This window comes from Meles meles, chromosome 17 (genome assembly GCF_922984935.1).
Source record: "Meles meles chromosome 17, mMelMel3.1 paternal haplotype, whole genome shotgun sequence".
NCBI lineage: Eukaryota > Metazoa > Chordata > Mammalia > Carnivora > Mustelidae > Meles > Meles meles.
The window spans coordinates 25,660,501-25,680,000 of NC_060082.1; the positions used below are offsets into that span (position 1 = coordinate 25,660,501).

The window sequence follows — 19,500 nt, forward strand, 5'->3', positions numbered from 1 at the left end:
TCCCTCTGTGACTAAAGGCTTGAACTGTAGAATTTCTGGGCTGGAAAATATCTCACCTGGTTAGACATCTTTGCCTTTGCCTGGACACGGACGGGGCAAATATTCCGGCCAGAGTCACAGACACATCCTGGTGTTTCAAACAGCAAAACTCAGTTCAGTTCAACATATATGTATGGAGCATTGTTCTTATTGTTGTTGTTACGTTGCTGTGCATATTATCTCATTAGAATATTTTATTACTCACTCTGACGGCGCAGATAGTACATGCACATGGCATGTCACAACTACTAGAGGGTAAATCACAGAAAGTTGGTATTTCTCTAAACTTCTGGGCCACATCCACTTGGATCCTCTTTCCAGAAGTAATTGCTGTTACCAATGTCTTAGGTATTTTTCCAGAGATACTCCACACACGTACATAATTTCATTTAATCTTCATAGTAATCTTCTCAGGTGGGTATTGTGAATCCTGTTTGGAAGACAGGGGAACCATGGCTCAGAAAGGCTAAGGGCACACACAGTGTGTTAATAACAGTAGAGTTTCCAACTGAGGTGTGTGTAAGTTCAAAACCGATACAGTTTCTGCTATAACTTTATCCCAATCTGCTGTGTCGGCAGCTCTCCCCGCGCCCCCCACCCAGCAGTCACTCACACAACAGGGTTGGCTCCAGACCCTGGGTGTGCAGGGCCCTGTCCTAGGTGCTGAAGGCTCTCATAGAGGAGGGGATCACTGAGACCCTACTTTCATGGGTTCACCAAAGAGCCAGGGAGGCTGGCAAATCCTGAAGTCTGGTAGAGAGGGGACAGGGAATCACAAACTCTGCTTGGTCACAGCATTTGTAGGTGGCACTAGGCAGGCCACCCCTTTTTTTGACTCTCAGTTTCCTCATCTGTCTGATGGAGATAACTCACAGGGCTGTCGTGACAATATAGGGGTTATAAATGCAGAACTGCTTGGAAAGCATCCAATCCCAACACATGGAAAGGCGATCAGGCCAGTCCTGTGCACAACCTTCCTGTGTGAGGGCCAAGGGTCACTGAATCACTGAATTACAGAGGAGACTGTGGTCCAAGCCTCTGGGAAGTGATACATTGAAGTAGGATTGCCCTTCTCTATGTTCTTTGTTTTCAGGTTGTCTTTAGGAGGCACAGAGTTGGTTTGGTTGCAAAAAACAGGGACTAGAAGTAAAATGGGGGTAGGGTATAGGGTTGGCCTAGAATAAGACAGAACACACAAGTGAGCCTCTTCTAGAACATTCAGGTGTAGGGCATGGAGAAGTCTGCCCTGGGTTACACCTGGAAATACTACTCTGGGCAGCTCTCCTAGTTCTTCCCAGGCTCGTCTCCCTCTCTGCAAGGTGGCCAGTGACTTGCCTTCTAATGCGCCGGTTACCAGCAACTCAAGGGCCTTTCTAAAAAGTTCCTTCTGTCCAGAACTCTTCCCTTGTCCCTCCCCATCCCATCTTCACCTAGCTTTCTCTTTTTCGGCTTTTAAGGCTGGACTTCTATCTCGTTTCCTCAGAGAAGCCTTTCTGGGTTCTCTCCACCCCCATGCCTCTGATTAGCTCATGTCACAGCAGTCAGTGCCCATCTTGTCCACCAGACTGTCTGCTCCAGGCATCAAGCCCACCGGTTCAGCACAGAGCCTGGCACTTAAGCCATGCTAAAGTATTTGTTGAATGAATGGCTGAAGTTAGTCACGCCTGCCTCTGGGTTCCAACTTGCCTGTACAGTGATACAGCATCTCTTATACAGTTATTTTATTTTTACATGACAGTGTCATCTGAATCTTGTCCCCTCCTATTCCTGGTGCCCAGCCCTTGTCAGGGCACAGGGATGGTCCTGCTGATTGCAGATGAATGAATGAGTGAGTGAATGAATGAATGAATGAATGAATTCTTGTCAGGGAGCTGCTTTGAACTAGAGAGTTTTCCTTTGCAGTCAATGCATCTATCTTCCCGGGTGGGCCACGGAAAGGCTCGAGAAGAGGGAAACACGGTTGGGCTGGAGCTGGTGGGGCTGGAGAGGAGAAAGCAAAGAGCCCGAGGGCCATCTCCTCTTTGTCGTTGCTGCTGCCGCATGGAGGACAGGAGATGACCCCAAAAGAGAGGACTCGGTTCTGGGAGGGATCCTCTCCCAGGGCTCTCAAAGCCCTCTGTGATTGAGGTGGGCTTGGCTCAGATAGACCTACCCCAGCTGTCTCCCATCATTCTCCTTGCAGAAGGGGTGAAACGAAGGGGGTGAGGGAGGGACTCTGAGATTTCCAGTCTCTGGGCTTCTCTTTCCCAGTCCCTTGGTCCCCAAGGCACCAGCCAGAATCGGGAGGGGAGAGGGGTCAGGCGGAGCCGTGCGGCGGGGGAGGGGCGGCCCGGGCAGCCGGCTGGTGTCCTCTGGTGTCTTGGAGCCAAGGCCCCGAGCTCTCGGCCCCCGCGAAGCGAGGCGAGCCGGAGCTGTGCGGTGAATGCAAAGAGCCGGGCGAGCTCCCAGCCCGGCGCCGCCGACGGCGTCCTCAGCCACAGCCCAATGAGAAGAGAGCAGATAATTTATTCTCTAATCCCGGTTCGGGTGCCCGGCGCTGGCGAGCGGCGGGGACTGGGGGGGTGGGGGGGTGGGTCTCCTCTTCCCCTCTCCCCCTCCCGCCGCCGCCCCCTCCCCGCCCCTGCGGGCTCCCGGCGCGCACACACACATTTCCTGACAATTAGCGAGCACACCTTGGCCGCGCGGCCTCCGGCGGCGCCGCAGCTTTTGTCTCCCGCCCGCCCGGGGCTGCGAGGCGCGGGCGCCCGGGAGCGAAGTTGCCGCCCGGACGCGCTGCCCCGGAACGCCGGCCGCCGCTGCCGTCGGGCGGGCGCGGAGGGCGGGGTGGGCCGGGCATGCCGGCCCGGGGCTGGGGGGCTGCAAAAGAGAGGAGAAGAGAGAGAAAAGTAAGGCAGCGCTGGCCCCTCTTTCTTTGTTATAACCCTGAGTGTGTGCGGGCGTGAGCGCGCGCGGGAGTGCCTGTGTGTGCACACATACGTGTGCGTGCCTGCGTGTGCGCGCGCGTGTGCAAACGCGTGCCTGTGTGTGCGGGTCGGAGCCGGCCGGGGCGGCGGGATCCGAGGACGCGGGGTGGCGTGGCCTGAATGCGAGTGGAGCCGCGTCCCAGGTCTCTCGAGCTCCTCCCGGCACTCGGGCGTGCGGGCAGGTAGCCGTCCCGCCCCCGCCCGCTTCTCAGAGCCCTGAGCGCAGAGTTTGTTCACCGACGGGCCTCGTGCGGAGGGGGTGCGGCGTGGCGGCCTGGGCCTCGGTCGGCGGGCGTGGGGGAGGGGAGTCCCCCCCCCCCCCCGCAAGGTCTGCCCCGACCGCAGGGGGCGCACGAGGGGGGGTTCCGGGACCCTCCGCGCGGCGTGGATGCTGCTACGTGGCCCTCTTCCACCCGGGTAGGAGCTCGCTAGGGCCACTGCCAGCCCCGGGAGGGCGCGAGGCTGTGGAGGTGGCTCGCGGGGCTCTGGAGGGAGCGGGGGGGCGGCGAGACGAAGTCTGTCTAAATGCCAATTCCCTGAAGTTCAGCGCATCGGTTGTCATTTCATACCTTAATGCATATTTATGCTGCGCCGAAATAGGCTTCATAATTAACTCCCGGAGTCATCCGCAGAGGTTAAAGGGACCCCGAAGATTTGTGCATTGATTGGGTACCACGGCGGTGTCTGTGTGTGCGCGCGCGTGTGTGCGTGCGCCCCGTGCGAACCCATTGAGAAGAATAATTATTTTTCTCCACTGGAAGCTACAGCAGAGAATCAGACAAGGAGGGAAGAGAGAGAGAGAGGTTGGAGAGGGACAGAGAGAAAGAGACAAAGGAAGTGAGTGCGAGAGGAGACGGCTTAGCATCCGAACTGTGAGTACTGAGCGAAACCAAATAGGCAGAAAGTGCTGCGAGTCGGGGACCCGTCGGCCGGGTTGAGGACGGGGCTGAGGAGGACTCGTCTCTTCGCCGGGGGGGTGTTTGGCTGGACGATGAGGGGTCCTTGAGGCAGGGGCGGACTCCGGGCTGCGGGTTCGGGCACTCACCTGAAAACCAGCGCTGATCGGCAGCGGGCTGCGTCAACCGCAGCCCCAAGTCCGCGACAGGGAACCCCCCCCCACCCCGCCCCCATTGCCTTTGTTCCTTTTAAAGGTTTTTTGCAGCTGGTAAGATTCAAGGGGAGTAGGAGAGGGAGCTAGAGAGAAACCCGTTTTGGGTGCCCCCCCCCCCCTTTCCCTTACCCCATGGTGTGGCGCGGGTTGGGGAAGGGGCTATGAATGAGGCCGGGATCAGGACTTTGTGTCACCTGTGCATTTGTCTAGCACTAAGAAGGGAAAAGCAGAGGTGTCCGAGACAGGGGTCTTCAGGTGACCCCAGCTGGGGAGCCGAGAGAAGCCATTTCTAGAAGCAAAACCACCAACTCTTGGCCCGGGGTCCTCCGCCCACCTCCCTCCTCGCCCCTGGCGCCCTCGCGCTCGGAAGAGGGGCCGGAGCTGGAGGCCCGCCCCGGAGCTGGAGCCTTGGCCTGGGTGGGGGCGGGGGAGGCCGCTCTGGAGAGGAGAGCGGCTCCCTTTGCTGAGAAAGGGTCCATGACAGGGTGCCCCTAGGGAACCGGGCTGGCTACCAGCCCCTGGCTCTACCAGACCTGTCAGGAGAGGGCGCCTGGGTGCCCAAGGGAGAGCCCGCCCTTCCTGACCGACATTCCACAGCCTCCCTTTGAAAGCGTAGTATCCTGCCCTCCTCCCCTCAACCCTCATTAAGAAATTCCTCTTCAGGTCTGATTTTACTCTGTCCTGGTGATTTTTCCAGCGTACCTTCATCTGCCAGTGAACAACTTGGCCAGCCTTAAGCCTTAAGAAGGGCTAACTTCAGAGGGAAATTCAGCTCTTTTGAGGCTGGGATGGGCTGGGATGGGAGTCCTGGGATCACAGAGCTATGAATTGGTTGTCCTCTAAGAAGCCCCCTGGCGGGGGTAGAGGGGGTGGGGGGGTTGGAGGCCTTAAAACCCTGCTTGCATCCTCTAGGAGGATAAAGCTGAGGCTTGGGACTGGGAACAGCTTCTGTCACTCTGTTTCAGCTCCCCATCACCCCCCCCACCCCGGGGGCCTATCACGATAGGGAGAAAGAGGAACATCTCTTACACACGTGCTGCGCGTGCACACACACACACAGAGGAAGAAGTGTATATCCAGCTGCGGCCACTCCTAAAGGCATTAAGAGGAAGAAGGAACCCTCAAATAGGGAGAAGCAAGTTCATTGTAACTCCCAGGAGGGGTGTGGAGGCTCTAGCTGGTGGGGGAGACAGGGATCAGGTTGTAGGATGGCTCCGAATGCAATCATATGTATATGGGCCCATCTTCCCACAGGACTACCCACTTGGTGGCCAGGCCTTACCAAGTGCTGTCTCCCGGTGCTTAGCACTGTGCCTGTCCCAGTGTATGTGCTCAGTGACCTTTGTTTGCTAAGTGAGTGGCTGCCCCTGAGGGCCTTCTCCCCACCCTTGATTGCCACCTGCCTCTTCCTCTGAGAGGTACTCCTTTAAGGCTTGGGAGAGCCCAGCTGTGTAATTCTTTAGACTGGGCTGTCATTGCCTGCCCTTTGTGGGTTTGGGGGCGCAGGGGAGGAAAGGAGTGGGGGTTAGAATTAGACCTGGGCAGAATATCAGAATATTTTGGTATTCATGAACTGCTCAGGTTGAAATGCATTGAGTTTGCCAATGACCCGTTATTGTATTTTTCTTTAACAGCGTAACTGCTCTGAAGGGCTGAACTGTGGCCTGGGCCCTGTGTTTGGGGAGGCTGGATTCTGGTGACACAAGCACTTCCCTGGGTTCTTCTCCCTCCCAGAGCCCAGTTCTGGAGCTTTGTAGAAATGCAGGGGCAGGATGTATCAAGGCTGAAAAGATCACCCCTTCCCTGCCCCCTCATCCCCCCCAGCTTCTGTCTTTGCACTCTCCTTCCCCTTGGTCTCTCTCTGCCTTGATTACCTGAGACCGCCCAACATCTCCTTTTTCTCCCCTTCCCTGAGAGCCCAGGGGCTGGGAGCTCCCTGTTGGTCTGGGAGGGCTCAGAGCTGAGCCCTCCTGAGACAACACGAAAGTCCTGGGGAAAAAGCAAATTCATGCCTGACGTCTCTGCTTTCTTACTCGGTGGAGCCAGGGATGAGAGGGGACCTGAACTGGCTAAGCTCTGGAGTAGAGATGGAAGGAGGAGTCGTGGGAGTCTGAGGCACAGGGAAGGCTACCGGAGGGTTCAGAAATAAGGCGCTTGGCCCGTTTTAGCGACAAGCGCACTGCTAGTCTGGTTCGGGTCTGGAGGAGCACGTAAGGGAGACTGGCGGATCCATCTGGAACTAGTCTTCTCCTGGGGCAGTTCTGGGCCAGGGACTGTACCCGTTGATCAGCCTGATTACAACTCCAAAGCCAGACATCTGGGGCAGAAGCAGCGGAGGCAAATCCCTGAGGCTCCTCTGAAGTTTCAGACGTGCCTCCCGTCTCCCGGCGAGGGGAGTCGGATGCCAGGGTGCGTCCTCACCCTCGCCCACAGCCCGATGCAGTGCAGGGACGCTCCTCCCAGAGAGTGGAGGCATGGGGGAACCCCAGCCAGACACACTAAACCTGGAACGTGGGAGAGCCTAGATCTCTCGTCCTTCCAGGCTCACCAGCCAACCACTCATTCATTCCGCAAATGCATACCTCCATCATTCAGCCTGCATCTTTAGAAGAATGTGCTATACTTTCAGCTTAATCCCCTCCAGGTTAGTGTGGTGGGGCTGAGAACCTCCTCCTATTCAGATTTTTCCCAGCAGCCTGGTTTCCTGCCCACCAGGGGCAAAGACGCAGGGCTGTCGGGCTCCAGGCTGCCCCAGAAGGTACATAAGTATGAAAAGCCCTGAGAGGAGAAGTCGCCTCCAACATAGACTCATTAAATCTTGGAGTTGATGGGACCTTGGATTGGATCTATCTAGCCTCCTTCCAGGTGCAAGGATCCCTTCTACACTAGCAGACCATTTACTGGGCACCTACTTGTGCCTGGCAGTGGGTCTGAGACGTGGTTGTGTACCTGGTGTTTGACTTCCTCTGGAGGCAGGGAGCACAGTGGCTCCAAAAGGAGCTGTTCTAGGTCCTCTTCTGCTTCTCCTTTTTAGAGCAGAGCCCAGTCTGGGCCCCTTGCCCCTTCCATCTGTGGGTTCCTCTCCCCCTCCATCTGTGGCTTTCTCTCCAGTGGAGGGCAGGGTAAATGGCTTGTCAGCCCCTGCCTCACACCTCCTCCTCCTCCTCTTCTTCTTTTAAGATTTTATTTATTTATTTGACAGAGAGAAACAGTGAGAGAGGGAACACAAGCAGGGGGAATGTGAGAGGGAGAAGCAGACTTCCCGCTAAGCAGGGAGCCCGATGCGATGCGGGGCTCCATCCCAGGACCCTGGGATCATGACCTGAGCCCAAGGCAGACACTTAACCCACTGAGCCACCCAGAAACACCCTCACTCCTCTTCTTGCAGAGGAGTGCTCCCCCATCTGGCTTATCCTCAGCTCCAACTGTCTCCAACCCCAGTGAGACCAGACTGAGTCTGAGGTTCTGGGTGACTGTGTGCCCTTGCAGGGAATGGTGGGACCGGAGGCTCCTAAAAAAGGGAGTTGCTGCAGCCTGTTCTCGGGGGGGAAGAGGCTTCGCAGCCTGTTCTGGGGGGGGGGGAGAGGCTTCGGTGTCCAGGCTCGCCCTCTGTTCTCCGGTTCACGTGGGCTCAGTGGCACTACCACTGGAGAGGGAGGCACATGGCAAGGGCACAATGGGCATTGGCCATACCCACCCACCTCTGTAAGCCTCCGTTTTCTCATCTGCTAAATGGCAATAAGAATATTAGGGTTTGCGTTCCTGAATGGTTATAATTAATCAACAGTGTCCTCGTGCCCGCATGACATACATCTTTCCCTCAAATATTAGTCTCTGTCCCTTTCTCCCCTTCACTTTCTCCCCATAATTTCCTCTTACATCACCGCTCTGCCCCTTTCACGATTTCCTGCAGCATTTGCTGTTCCGTCGGTTCCTGCCCCTCCCTCTGTTGTGTCCCCCATCTCCTTTCACTGCCTCCTGGTTGCCCCGCCCTTCCCCCACCTCCTGCCCCTGGCCGGTGGCAGGGCCCAGGCTGTGCTGACAACAAGACAGGGCGGGAAGGTGGCTGTCTTGGCTTCTCATTAGAGGCCCAAGAATGTGTGGAGTCATGAGGGACAATGAGAGCCAGCAGCGGGAAGAATGGGGCCTCTGTCGGGGCAAGAGAACTTTCCCCAATCCTCCGCTTGGCTGAATGGGAGTACCTGAGGGCGGCGTGGGTGGCGGGGTGGGGGTGGGGGTGGGGGGGTGGCCACAGGTGGTAGCACGGGGTGGGGGGTGGGGAAGCGGGCGGAGCTCCCTGGAGCCGGCCACCGTGGGGATGGATTCTCAGCCTCTGTTGGCATTTCTGGGGAGAGCTCAGAGCTCAAAGGTGACTGTCTTTCTCTGTGGGGTCAGAGCCAGGGAGGCCATAGAAAGAAGGTGCCAGGGGGCAGCCCGGGCCCCAACTTTCAGCCCCAGCAGAGTTGCTGAAGGTTCGGCGGGGGGGGGGGGGGGGGTGACCACAGAGGAGACAGGAGTGGTGGGGGTGGCACCAGCTAGACGAGGGCAAGCCCTTAGGGCCCTCACCAAGTAGTGACCTTTCGCTAGAAAGCAGATTCTCAGGATTGGAGGAAGCAGAGAGCTGACCTGTGTCCCCTTCCTCCACCTCCCAGCGAGGTCTGGCTGGGCCATTGCCTGACAGATGTTCCCCCCACACCCCGTGTCTGGCCCCAGAAACACCTTGGATGCGGCTCTTTATGGAGCTTCCTTGGGGCTTGTCCAGTGGGCTGGAGCCGGCGGGGCAGGGGTTTTCTTGTGCCCGGGGTCAGGAATCTGAGGCAACGACCAGGTGAGGGGGGGATGGGGGGCCCAGATCTAGCTGGTGTGTGGATCTTCCAACTAGAAGGATCGATGAGTGCGGGGGCAGAGGAGGTGGAGGGACACAGGGTGGGCGCACAGAGATGGGGAGAGCCAGCCGGACTGGTGGGGGGGGGTGGGGCTCTAGGAAGCCGCCTCAGGTCTCCTGCCAAAAATTGAACCATAAAAAAGCTGGAGGGGAGCAGCAGGGGAAGGAAGGAGAGAAAGGCGATGGGGAGGAAGGGAGGGGAGGAACAGCCCCTCCACACCAATAGCCCGGCAGGGGGACGTGAGTAATACACGGCTGGTTCAGAGGGAGCGAGATCAAAAGCGAGTAGATACAAGAGGTTTGTGCTTCACCGACCAGACAGCCAGAGGCTCAATGAGACCTTTGTTACCCAGGCCCAAGTCAGGGTTGAAGGAATACCTGACCTCCTCCGCCTGCCCGGCCCACCCCCGCCCCCGCCCCACCGGTCCCCGGGCTGGGGGAGGGGCAGGCCAGGGCTTCTCAGCGAGTCAAGTTGAGTTGGGCACAGCTCGGACCAGGCTGGTGGGCGGGAAGAGGGAGGAGGCCTGCCCTCGCTGGGCGTGGAGCTTCTGGGGGTAAGTGGGGGAGTGAGTGGCTGCCTGGACGGCAGGAAGTGGCTCTGCGGGAATTCCGAGGAGACTCCCACGGCCGGGGGGCCCACCAGGTGAGCCCTCCCTGGGACCCCAGCCCCTGGCCCCGGTGTCCCTTGGAAGGGGACTGAGGCATTCTGCTTGGAGGCCACGGGTTTCCGCAGGTCCTCAGTCTGGGATGTAGGGAGCCAAGGGAGAACCAGAGGCTGCTGGGGTTGGGTCAGACGCCCAGAAGTTCAGGTGGGAAGTTGCAAGATGTCCAGCAGTTTTGCCTGCAGGTTGGAAAAGACGCGCGCGCGCGTGTGTGTGGGAGGGTGTGTGTGGTGTGTGGTGTGTATGCCCTGTTGTTCCTGCAGTGTGGGAAGCCCAGTTTAGGGAGGTCGGTCCAGCCAGGGTCCTGCAGGGTGAGCCTGCGCTCTGAGGGGAGGGCTGCCGCTGCTCCATGGCAGACGCGGGACCTGGTCTGGGCCGAAGGTCTCTCGCTTTCCTGCCGGGGTCCGCAGCCCCTACGGCTTCCCTCAACCTGGGTTCCCTGAACTCCTGTCCTCCGAGGCTGGTGCTTGCCCACAAGTGACCCATCACAGCAAAGGGGAGGAGGAGACAGTCCTTGTGTTTGGAACACATCTTTTCCAGGGTTCTGAGACCTTGGCTCCCCTCCACTCAGCAACTCCCCGAGTCCTAGAGATGCCTGTGCCAACCACCATACCCTGCCAGAGAGCGAGCAGGGAACACCCCTCCCACAGCGTCACCCAGGGGTGGGTCCGAAGCTAGCCGCCCTCAGCAGGCGATGTCAAGCTCAGGCCCCTTCCTGCCTCCACCTGGGGCTGAAAACAAAGGTCCCGCTTTCCTCTAAACCACAGGAGCACCCGTAGAGTTGGTCTAAAGCTGGCGGCCCCCTGACGGTCTAGGAAGTGTGGGCCAGCCCCCAACCTCCGGGGCGCTCCGGAAACGCATTCACTCCTCTAAAGAATAGGACCTCCGGTTCTCCTTGTCCACCATCCCCGGGCCCCCCTCCCCCAAATCCCACACTCAGGCCCTCAGCTCAGCCTTCCTTTACCCAGACCCTCCTTTGCCCTCTGCTTCTCATGGCTGGACTAGGAAGGGTTAAGTTTTGTAAGAAGAGCAGCTAATATGGGGCCCGGCCCTGGGCCCTGGCAGCAGCACCATTGAAAAGAGCGGCCCGTACTCTTGGTGGGGCCGGCGGGGGGGGGGGGGGGGGGCGGGTAGTTAAGGACCCTGAGCAGGGGGCTGGAGGCTAATTAAGGGAATTTGAGGAGGTCCTTTATGGCCAGGAAGCCACCCCTCCTCATACCCTGGAGGGAGGCCCATTGTGTGGGGACTTTGTGGGGCCAGAACTGGAAACTCATTACTGGGAAGGCTTTAATGCTGGAGCCAGGGCAGGTGGTGGGGGATGTGAGAGAATGTGACCTGGCCTGATACCTCGAGGGTGGCAGGCGGGGTGGGGAGGGTTGGTGGGGAGGGCTCTCTGCTTCCTTTTGAGATTCCCACCGCCGGACCCCCTCAGCTCTGCTGTGGCCTATGGCTTTTCATTCCTATGTGATTGCTGTTTCTAATTCATGTAGGGCTAAAAGCCATGGGCTACAGTGAGGGGCGTGCTCCTTCTCCTGAGATCTGCACTTCCCTCCCCAGAGGACCAGGCTGGGAGCCAGCCACAAAGGGGGTATTGGGAGGGGCTTCCACTTGGGGATCGGGTTATCCAGGGGATCTGGTAATGGAGGGTCTGGGGCCAGGCTGTGTGACCTTGGCCAAGTCACTCTCCCTCTCTGGGCCCGGGCCCTCGCTCCGAAATGAGGAAGCTGGACTGGTGATTCCAGAGGGAGTTCCCTCTGAGGATGGAGACACATTCCAGGGGTGCTGAGGTCTGTAAGTCTCCTGCCCCTTGCCAAGTTACTGATGACTGGCCCATGCTCAGAGGTTTGGGGGCCAGAGTCAGAGGCCTGGGGCCACACAGCACTCGGGCCTTCCCTCAGTGATCCCAGGACAGTCCGTGCTTCTTGGCCTCACTCACTTCTCTGTGATCCGCTCGAAGGCACAGCCTTCTCTGTGTAAGAGAGACCTCGGGACTTATCCGTGGCTGAAATGGGAGAGCTCAGGCTGGCCACTTAGGGAGAGGAAGTTCCTCAGAGGGAAATCAGGAAGGCAGCCTCCCGCTATGGGCTGCAAGGGCAGTGGGAGGTTCCTAGCTCCTGGCCGGCCACCCTGCCCTGGCATTGGTCTCCCTCTCCCCGGGTCTGTGAATGGGACCTGTTCTTATTTACCACTGCCTGCCGCTCATCTTGCCTGACTGCCCGTGCCCGTTCTCACTCTCACGTTCCTGCCCTACCGTCCAAGCCCATGCAGATCTACCTAACTCCATCCCAGCCATCCTGGAATGTTCCAGCAGATGGAAATAAGGCAGGCAGTCTGACTGGAGCAGGAGAGGAAGTACCCTCCCCTCCCCTCCCCTCCCCTTTCAGCGCCCAGTCTGTCTGAGACAGACCACTGAAGAGGAATCAGAGAGTACTATATTTGGTATTGAGAATCAGAAGGCAAGTTACTTATAATGTCTCCGAGCCCTTAATCTCCCTGACCAACATTTATCTAGTGTCTGCAAGGTAGCAGACAATATTCTATCCATCTGACCCATACTCGTTTAATCCTGGAAACAACCCTAAGATAAAAATTACTATGACTATCCCTTTTTACTTTGGGGAATCTGAGGCACAAGGGAACTAAGAAACTGGCCCAAGTTCATATGGCTAGTAAGGGACAGAGCTGGGATTTGAACCTGGGCTCTTAAGTCCCATCATGCTGGTGCCGGGAAAGCCAACAAGGCAGCCTACGGAGAAACACTTTGGAAGCTGGAAATGGCTGCATGCACGTCCACAAACTGGCTCTGTGGCCCAACTCTAATCACCCTTAGTCCATCGCTGGTTTTCCTTTTCCAGCAAGACCACAGGGGCAAAAAAAAAAAAAAAATCAAAACAATTGAAGAAGCAAAGAAAGGACCAGCCAGCTGCTTTCCGCTGGGGCTGCTCCAAGCCCCTTCCCCCCCTACTTGCCCCAGCAGGGGTGGTGCGAGGAACAGGGATGAGAATTGCCAGGTGTTGTCAATCTCCCCCTGGGTTCTCTTGCCCAGAGCTCAGAGGTGGCTAGAAACTTCCCCCACCTCCCTCCTTGTCCAGCTGCCCCCAGCTCAGAAAGAACCTCTGCTCAGAGGACATCCAGGTTTACTGCCCATTGCTCCCCCATCTCATTGACAAGTCAGGTGGAAGCAGCACCCCCTTCCTGCCTCTGCAGTGGGGTCCCTAACAGGAATCCCGGTGCACAGTTTGCTGGGAAGGGCCCCCGCAGCCCCGGGCTGGGCCTGGACAAAGAGAACAGATGACCAGGCCAGCTCTTGCCTCTCTAAAGCTCCAGCAAGGCAAGGCTCTGAGCAGGGGGTTGCTGGGTAAATGTTGGTTAAATGAATTGTGAGCCCAGAGAACGGGGACACAGAGCAAGGTAGCCTTGCTGGACCTGGGCCCAGGGCGCCTCTGGGGTTACAAGGTTGTGGATTCTCTCTGTTCTTTGTCTCTTGGCCACTGCCGGGTTGCTGGCCTGGAGGAGGTACGTAATTATATATTTCACATAATTGTTCGACCGGATTGAATAGGCAAGCTGGCCTCCTGCCCTTTCTCCCTGGAGGATTCGCGGATCAGAAGCCTGTGTCTATCCTGGTCCCTGCCTGCAGACAGCTGAGACCTAAAAAACAACCCCGAACCTCAGTGTTTGTCACAGTGCTCAGAGATACCAGCATACACGCCTCCCCTGGGAGAGAGGGCACCTGTCGAGCAACACAGAGATTCAAGCCAATCTCTCCGGTGTGTGTGTCCCATTTTTAGTGCAAGTGGAGTTTCACGGCTGAAACTCTGCTCCTTTCAAATGCAAAGACTATTCAAAAAGATCTCTGCCCCATTGTTAGAAGGGGATGGCCCTAACGTTTGACCCCCTGGGAGTCCTTCTGGCCCCAATGGGTCCGGACCTGGACTGCTGTGTTTCCAGCGTGTCAGGCTGATGACCCTAGACACCCTTAGGATGACTCCTCAGGTGAGTCAGCCTCTGCCCAGCAGTGGGCCTCCTGGAAGGCCCTGGAGGTCAGGGCGTCAAGACATTTCAAGACTCTTCACGGTCTGACCCTTCCAGTCCCTGGGCCCCCCAAGTCCCTCAGAAACACTGCTAAGTGCCTGTTTGTGCTTGCAGTCTTGAGAGGTGGGAAGAACGTCCCCTCTTTCTCCATAGGTGGGCAAGGAGGAAATAAGCAGGAATGGCCTAGAAGCATCAGAGGCAGATAGGACCTTGGCTCCCGATTCCAAGGAGCTCCGTAAGCCAGAGGCTGGAAGTCAGTCTCCAGCAGGCCAAGAAGGAGTTAATCTCCAAGGAGAGTGAGGGCTACTCCCAGACTGGAGGCCTGTGCCCAGCTCTGCGGCTGCCAACTCCGGGAAGAAGTCCTGGGATCTGTAGTCTGCGTCACCACCCACCCGTGGCCCTGCCTGTTTGTCAACACAGTCCTGGGGACTACAGTTCCCAGAAACCTGCAGAGGCCAGGCTTTGGGGGAAGGGGTGGGGTGTGAGGCTCGGTGGCAGCAGGAGGGAGAGGGAGGAGGTGGGGAGAGAAAACCCAATTCACCCCCTTCCTTTTTAATTCTTTCTCCTGGTGTGTCTGCTCCACCGCCCGAGCTAATCCCCCAAATCCGGTCTCCTAAGCCGCAGCTGCTTCCCTTCGCAGTGATGAATGGCTCGGGGAGGGAAGGTGAATTCATATTTTAATTACTGAGGCGCGGTGCTAAGGGGAGCTGGGGAGGGGGCGGAGGGCTCAGCATTGTTCTGGAGGCCTGAGACGCCCCTCCTCACTGGGTCACTTCTCTTTTGCCCTTTACCTGGGGTGGGGGTGGGGCAGAGTGAGGCTGGGGGGGGGTGCGCCTCATGGGAAATTCTCTGCTTCTGCTTTGGGAGGTGAGGGGATGGGGAGGTGGGAGGGAAAACACCCCCTTTTTTGTTTGTTAGAGAATTCCAGACAAGTCCCAACACTTGTAAATACCTCCCCACCCTTCCAGCCCTCCACTGCCGTCCACTTTGATGGAGGACAAAATTTGAGGCACCCCAGAGCTCTTGGTCTGCCAGCATGGAGCCCTGGCTGGCCCCTCTCTGAGTTTTAGCCCAGTTCCTCTTGATCCCTCCACGTGTTTAGGCGGTCTCTGACCCACTGCCCCATTTTGTCCGGAGGTGCCGGGGCTGGGGGGCCCTGGGAGGGTTCCTGGGATAGACTGGAGAAGTAGGGTTGAGGCCAGAGAGGCCGGGAACCCCCTGGTGGTTGGGGGTGATGAGCTGTGGGTTGACGGCTCTTCTGCTTGGGCTCCCACAAAGCTGGCCAAGCAGAGGATCTTTCTCGCCCCCAGACCCCGGGTCATCTCAGCCCTGAACTGGGGAAAGGCCAGAGAGGAGGACAGGGAAGAAATCTGGGCCAGCAGCTTGCAGTCAGATGCAGCGAACCATGAGCCAGCGGGGGTCCGTCCAGTGTCCACCTTCCTTTCCTTCCTGCTCTGAGTTTTTGGGGCCCAGCTTTCTATCCCTTAGCCCCTCCTGGGCTGGAGGCATGAAAGCTGAGGTCAGAGGGGAAGCTGCAGGGTGGGAGGGGACGTTTCCATCATGAACACAGATAAGTGGGGGGATCCCTCCCACGCAATGGTCCACTTGCTTCCTGGAAACTCTGGACTCCGTCGTTTTGAACATTCGAACCCCTTTCCAAGTAGACCTAGTAAGAGGAGGTTCACCAGGACCTGACATCCAGGGAGCCCTCCAGTTGGTGCTGGAACACTGCGAAGGATGACGGATGGAGGCGGGGGCCAGCATAGAGAGAGGAGCAGAAGCACCGCGCTGGCAGAGGGATTCTGAAGGACGCGTGGGACCCGGGGCAGGAGGGACCCTGAAATGGGAAGGGGTTCTCTGCTCCACAGGTCCCCACTTCAGGGGCTGGCCCAGGGACCTGCATCACACACAGGACCCAGTCGGCTTCCAGGCCTTGGTAGGGAAGGGGGTGGGGCACAAACCTGCACTTTATATCAGAGACCAGACTCTGCCCGAGGAGCAAGGACCCAGGACCCAGGAATCTCCAGGAGATGGTTGGCTTCCCGGATAGCTCTCAGGAACTAGGTTGTAGCTTCCAGCCTAGCTCTTGAGCCTTTTTTTTTTTTTTTTTTTTACAGAAAACACAAGCACGGGAGTTGTGGGCAGAGGGAGAGGGAGAAGCAGCTCCTTGCTGAGCAGGGAGCACGATGTGGGGTGGATCCCAGGACCCCAGGATTATGACCTGAGCTGAAGGCAGCCGCTTAACCTACTGAGCCACCCAGGCACCCCCTAGCCCTGGGGCAGTTTGATTTGACCCTCCTGAAACTCTGATGTGGAGGTCCTGGTGCCTCCAAACTCTGCCCCCTACACTTTTCACAGTGAGCAAAAAAGCCCAGATGGTCTCGTCTTTCCTAAAGGACCCTGGGGAGGAATATTTACACCAGGGGGCATGCTTTGCTGTTTTTGTAGAACAGGCAGACACTGGAGGGGAAGTAGGAGGGAGAGGGAAGAGGATCTACACACCTGGGGGACCAGAGACCCCGAGCTGCTCCTAGACCCAGGCTTGGGGTGGGAGGGTCATGGCCAGAACTACTTGGCCTGACTTGTTTTAATTATGAGTTCCTTCCCCAGATCAGCTTTGTTGTGCCTCCCAATTTCTCCCCTTGTCTTTTTCTTGTAATCATGGAAATGCTTTGTTGATAGTACCCTTGATAGGCATCCCCCAGCCTTGAAAGTGCAGGCATTAAAATTACCGATTACAAGGAAGCCCACCTGTCCTCCCTCCTTTCTCCCTGATCAGCCGAGGATCCCCAGCGCCATGCTAGCCCCTGAGGTTTAGAGGCCGTTAAACCTTGATTCACCTCGTGGTACCCTGAAATGAGGAAATGAAAGCCCAGAGAGGGACAGCCACTTGCCAGGGTGACACAGCATGCCAGCGTCAGAGCCAAGAATAGAACCCAGGCCATCGAGGCCCCAGTTTAGATCCCCGTCTCTCTAGGTTTGTCACAGGAGGGATCCAGAGATAGCTGCCGTGGATAGGTCTAGAAATATAGTAGTTGTGTCTCGGCTCTGTCTATATATAGCCCGGAGATGGCTCTCTGCTCTCTCTAGATTCTCCAGGAGAGCGGGTGTGTGGAGGATGCTGGAAAGTGGGCGATTGAATAACCCGTCTCGCTGCCCGTGCTGACTCAAGCTGGGCCTCCTGCCCACCCAGCTCGCCGCTGCAAATGCATCGCACCTATTAATTACAGTCACCACAGTCACCAGCTGTATTAGCAGGACACTTGGAGGGGACAGGAGGGGAGGATCCCGACAGGACCCGGCCCCGCTGGGTGCACTGAGCTCAGCGAGAACCTGCCAGCTGGGCCTCTGCTCTGCCTGGAGAGATACACCGTTTGTCCAAAGGTGCAAGTTTGGCCAGACCTGTGGGACTGTCCAGAGGGCCGGCACCTGGGGCTGGCCAGGTTCCTCAACCGCAGTGGAACCCCTTGGAGGTGTGGTTAGCCTTTGGGGCCTGGGCCGTCTGAAGCAATCCCGTCGGAGAGGCTGGACGACAGTTGGGCCTCGTGCTTCCTTGGTCCAGACTTCAGCCTCGCCCGCACCTCCCTCCTTCCCCTCGGCATTTGGGCCGCACCCCTTGTCTCCCTTCTAGAGGGAGATGGGATTCAAAGCAGGCCTCCGAGACGGGCCTGACCTCCACTCAAGGTGCTCCCTTTGGGCCGGCCGCAGGGCTGAGCCAGCTTGAACACACGTGTGCTCCCTCCCACCCTTAGCCAGACCGCCCCAGCTGCCACAAGGGGGCCCTGCCTTGGGGGCTGAGAGCTGTGCAAGCTGGGGTGGGTAATGACATGCTCAGCTGGGGCAAATCCAGCCTCAACTGACTTTTGTGTCAGGAAAGAGGCCCTTCTCTTTACCCTTTACCTCCCAACCTCTTCGCCCAGCAGAGGGGTTCAATAAAATAGCCTGTTGGCTGAAAGGACTCTGCTGTCTGTTCTCTGCATGAGGAGAACCGTGAATTGCGCTGCTCTACGCCATCAAAGAAAGTCCATTCTGTTCTCTACAGATTTCCTTAGGGGTATCAGATAAACCCAGCCTGCTAGGAAAGGGGGGGACCCCCCCCATCTCCCCTGGGACTTGGTTCCAGGTACCAAGGTCAAGGCTGTGTTGGATACAGGTCCACGAAGTCCCGCCTTGGGATCCCTGGACTATGTGACCTAAAGGGGCGAGTGGGGACCGCCCCCCCCAGCCCTTGTAAGGTGGTGCAGAGCTTACTCTGAGCCTCCTCCTTCCTGTCCCCCAAGCACAGGTGTGGTGAGGAGCTAGGCAGAAGAGGCAGGAGGAGAACAGAGGCATTAGGCACTGTGGCTTTCTCCTGCCTACCCTGGACTCTCCCAGGCTCTGATCAGAGGGATGACATCAGCTCCCCAGAGATCAGGACACTCTGACTCTCACCGAGGCTGTTGTGTGGTGGCCCATCCCCCCGGCCCAGGCGAGAGGGTTGGCAGGGCCTGGGCACCCTTGGGGAGTGGCAGTGACTGGCCAGCCCCGGAGGGCTCTGGGAACGTTAACCCCAGCTTGCTTCTCTCTCTTGCCCCTCTTCCTCCCTTGCCTTTCCCTGCAGATCTTCTCTGGTGAGCTCCCCCCAGCCTGGCCTAGGGCATGCCCCAGTTCACTTTCGCCTGCTTCTGTGGCCTCCACGGCTTCTGCAAGATGAAGAGGAAGAAGGAGGAAGTTCACAGACAGCGGGAAACGGCAGTGTGAGCCAGACCCGGGCCCCCGTCTCCCGCCTCCTCCGGCAGGTGCCAGGCCTGAGGGCACCCACTTCTGGTAGGACCTGGCCAGCCCTCCAGAGACCGAGAAGCCCTGGGGTTGCCCAAGGAGTGAAACTGCTTTCGGCCCCCAAGGGCTCCAGGTGCTCCGCTCAGGGCAACTCCTCCCGGAGGGAGGGATGCACCACCTTGGGCTAGGAACCCTGCTCCCGGATCGGAAGCGGGCTATTCTGCCAGAGGACGTCCCGGCAGCCCGGACTCTGGAGGAGGAGGACGCAGGCAGCCTAGGCAGGGTGAAGGCATAAGACAAGCCCCCTCCAACCCCGGGATGGAGTCGCTCCTGGGACTCGGGGACCTGAGGCAGGAGCCTCTGCAGAGCAGCACCCCCGAGAGAGGAGTCTTTTCCTGTCCCATCCCCGCGTCCTCCTGGGCCAGGTGCAGCCGGGCCCGAGGTGGGCAGCCTGCTTGCGAGTCGGATGGCAGAGTCGGGACAGTGAGAAGCAGGCGGTGTCCTCGTGGAAAGAAGTCGGCTGCGTGTCCCCTCAGAGCCGCTCTCCCCCGCACACCGGAAAGCCACTTTCCTTCCAGCGCTGGCCTCCAGGACCCTCTCATTCCCACCAGGCCTCCTTGCAGCAGTCCACATGTGGGAGCCTGTTCCCCAGGCCCTGACTCCCCTTCTCAGGAACCGTCTTCCAGGGCCGGACTGTGGGACCCTTTCCTGGACTAGACCACGTCCTCCCTTTATTCTCCCTTTGCCCTGCCTTACCCATTTGCCTCCTCTTTCTCTTCTCAGAAGCCATAGGGAGGGAAAGGCTTGCATGTTGCTGTGCCTTTAGGGGAAACCAGGCAGAGGGGGCCCTCAAGGACTTGCCTTGACTTTTCCCCTCATCTCTCTGCCCCCCTCAGTCTTCCAGGGTCAGTCTCTTCCCCTCCGCCAGCTGGTAGGAAGCAAACCAAAACCTATCTCCTTCCTTCCTCCTCCCCTTTGCTATAACTTACCTTCTGTCACGCGCCTGAACGCTCAGGTGCTAGAGGGTCACACGGACAGCAGGCCCGT

At 58.1% G+C, this 19,500-nt stretch overlaps 1 protein-coding gene across 3 annotated transcripts in view; it reads left to right on the forward strand.

Annotated features, from left to right (window-relative positions):
* BLACAT1 (BLACAT1 overlapping LEMD1 locus) overlaps window positions 1-19,500 on the forward strand; it is a 34,755-nt gene that overhangs the window by 13,384 nt on the left and 1,871 nt on the right. The window contains exons 1-2 of one of the 3 annotated variants that reach the window (XM_045982114.1): window positions 9,578-9,641; window positions 18,296-19,500. The exon at window positions 18,296-19,500 is cut by the window's right edge and continues 1,871 nt beyond it. In XM_045982114.1, coding sequence (XP_045838070.1) covers window positions 18,334-18,435 — 102 coding nt within the window. In that variant the 5' untranslated portion in view covers window positions 9,578-9,641; window positions 18,296-18,333 and the 3' untranslated portion in view covers window positions 18,436-19,500. Of the gene's footprint in view, window positions 1-9,577; window positions 9,642-14,261; window positions 14,360-18,295 lie in introns of those variants that run through there. The other 2 variants (XM_045982113.1, XM_045982115.1) reach the window with 2 other exon arrangements.